The sequence below is a fragment of the Drosophila willistoni genome, unplaced genomic scaffold (assembly GCF_018902025.1).
Source record: "Drosophila willistoni isolate 14030-0811.24 unplaced genomic scaffold, UCI_dwil_1.1 Seg198.1, whole genome shotgun sequence".
In the NCBI taxonomy this organism is placed as follows: Eukaryota; Metazoa; Arthropoda; class Insecta; order Diptera; family Drosophilidae; genus Drosophila; species Drosophila willistoni.
The window spans coordinates 38944-40907 of record NW_025814165.1 but is presented as its reverse complement, the minus strand read 5'-3'; the positions used below and the strand labels follow the sequence as shown (position 1 = coordinate 40907).

At 46.2% G+C, this 1964-nt stretch overlaps 1 protein-coding gene across 1 annotated transcript; it reads right to left on the bottom strand.

Annotated features, from left to right (window-relative positions):
* Positions 1 to 999: 999 nt before the first annotated feature.
* On the bottom strand, positions 1000 to 1647 carry LOC124461084 (mediator of RNA polymerase II transcription subunit 15-like). Its single transcript, XM_047012667.1, has one exon. It carries the CDS (start codon positions 1645 to 1647, stop codon positions 1000 to 1002), a length of 648 nt encoding a protein of 215 aa, XP_046868623.1.
* Positions 1648 to 1964: the final 317 nt, after the last annotated feature.

The following is a 1964-nucleotide window of genomic DNA, read 5'->3' as shown; positions in this document are numbered from 1 at the left end:
CTTTCTTGCCGCTCTGGGCGCTGGTCAACGACAAATTTTGCCAGTTCAGCCTTATAAAAGGCACAGCTCCTATAGGTGGCTCTATGGCCATCTCCGCAGATGCCACACTTTGGAGATTGGCCATCAGGAGAGGGGCATTTGTCGGATTTGTGCTGGCCAGCACAGACGGAGCAGAGCGGGGAAGGCAGCAGTACCTGGCTGTATGGCCAAAGAGGAGGCAGTTTTTGCATTGGGGAATCTCCCTTTGCCTCTCGACGCGTACCTCCTGGCTGCCTAGGACCTTAATTTTAAGTATTTCATCATGTTTATTGTCATTATGTTTGTTAATTTCAATTAAAAAGACATTCATTGGCCTCTTAGTTCTGTAGTTTGTTAGTCTTTTGATGTATTTTGTCTAAAATCAGAGCTTTTTCAGGTCACGACGGATAGCTTCGCATTCAGTGGAGTGGTGTAGATTCAAGATGGCAAATCTAGCACCTCGTTCCCATCTGGGCTGGTAAGTAAAAAAGGCAAATTTGTTTGCCTCCAGGGTAGCTTTTATTTTGCCATAGGTGTCCATTGTTTTGGCCGTGATTTGAGTCAGGCCGTTACTCAGCCGGGCCAGGTGATAAACGGAGAGAATTTCCAAGATGGGCGCAGTTGCAAAGCCAAGTGGTTGGCTCCCGAAGGAGTCTGGAGATGCATCTGTTCCATCTACAGGCTCGTTTGGAGGAAAATAACTAGGAGCGGGAGGGCCAAATCCCTTCGACCGCAATGTAGTGCTCGAGCAGGCATTGCTTGGATGATAGGTCCATATTGACTGCCTGCTGGCCAGGCCTGGTACAGGCTGGCTGAAAGCGGGAGGGCCAAGTCCCTTTAACCGCTGTATGGAGATTTTGTCAAGGTCAGCTGGCTGAAAGTGAGTAAGTAAAGAATTAGCAGTTTTTTGCACCTTCATGGGTGGTAATCTCTCATTTCTCATCTCTCATTTTCGTTTCAGCTTCTATGCTACTTTCAATCTCATTCAGGAGCTCGTTCGAGTTCGTTTCTCTCAATAATTTTTTGGTATCTTAGGTGGCAATCGAATCTGATGAGAGATGGGGCGCCATCAAAATGGGCCGTCGCCTCCCGCATTGCATGCCGATCTAGATGAGTAGTTGGAGATTGCTGCTGCTGTGTGTCAACGGAAGATGAAGTCCGTAGCTGGGAGGCCTGTGCTGCTGGGTGGTGCTGCTGGACGACCATTTGATGCTGCTGCGTATCCATTTGCGGTGAGTATTGAATATTTGCTGTCATTGGTGGAGCTGGAATGTCAGATTGCTGCTGCTGAGTGTCAGCAAAAGATGAAGCCCGTAGCTGAGAGACTTGTGCTGCGGGCTGATGCTGCTGGCCAGCCAGTTGATGCTGATTCAGCTCCGCCAATAGCTGAAGATGTTGTATATTAGCTGCATTTTGAGGAACTGGAATAGTTTTCTGCCGCTGCTGGCCATCTGATTGATGCTGCTGCTGCGTCGCCAATATCTGTAGATATTGTATATTTGCTGACATAGGAGGAACTAGATTTGTGGATTGCTGCTGCTGTGTGTCGATGGGAGTTGACACCTGAAACTGACAGGCCTGTGCTGGAGGCTGACGCTGCTGTCCAACCACTTGATGCTGCTGCTGCATCGCTATTTGCTGTAGACTCAATAGCTCTGGCGTTTTTTGATTCGAATGTCTCCCCCGAAGAAAAAATTCGACAGCTAGAAACACACTTGAACAAAAAATTAAAGATTTTATGGAGCTATGCAATTCAATAAACTTAACATTTAACGCCAGGAAATCTTCAGTTTTACACTTCAACCGAAGACGTCAAAATCTCAACCTAATATTAGGAAATACATCAATCAGAGATGTTGATCAAGTTAATTATCTAGGTAGAATAATTAGTACAAACAATTCCCCGGTAAATCATATCAAATCACGATTATCCAACTCTAATAAGT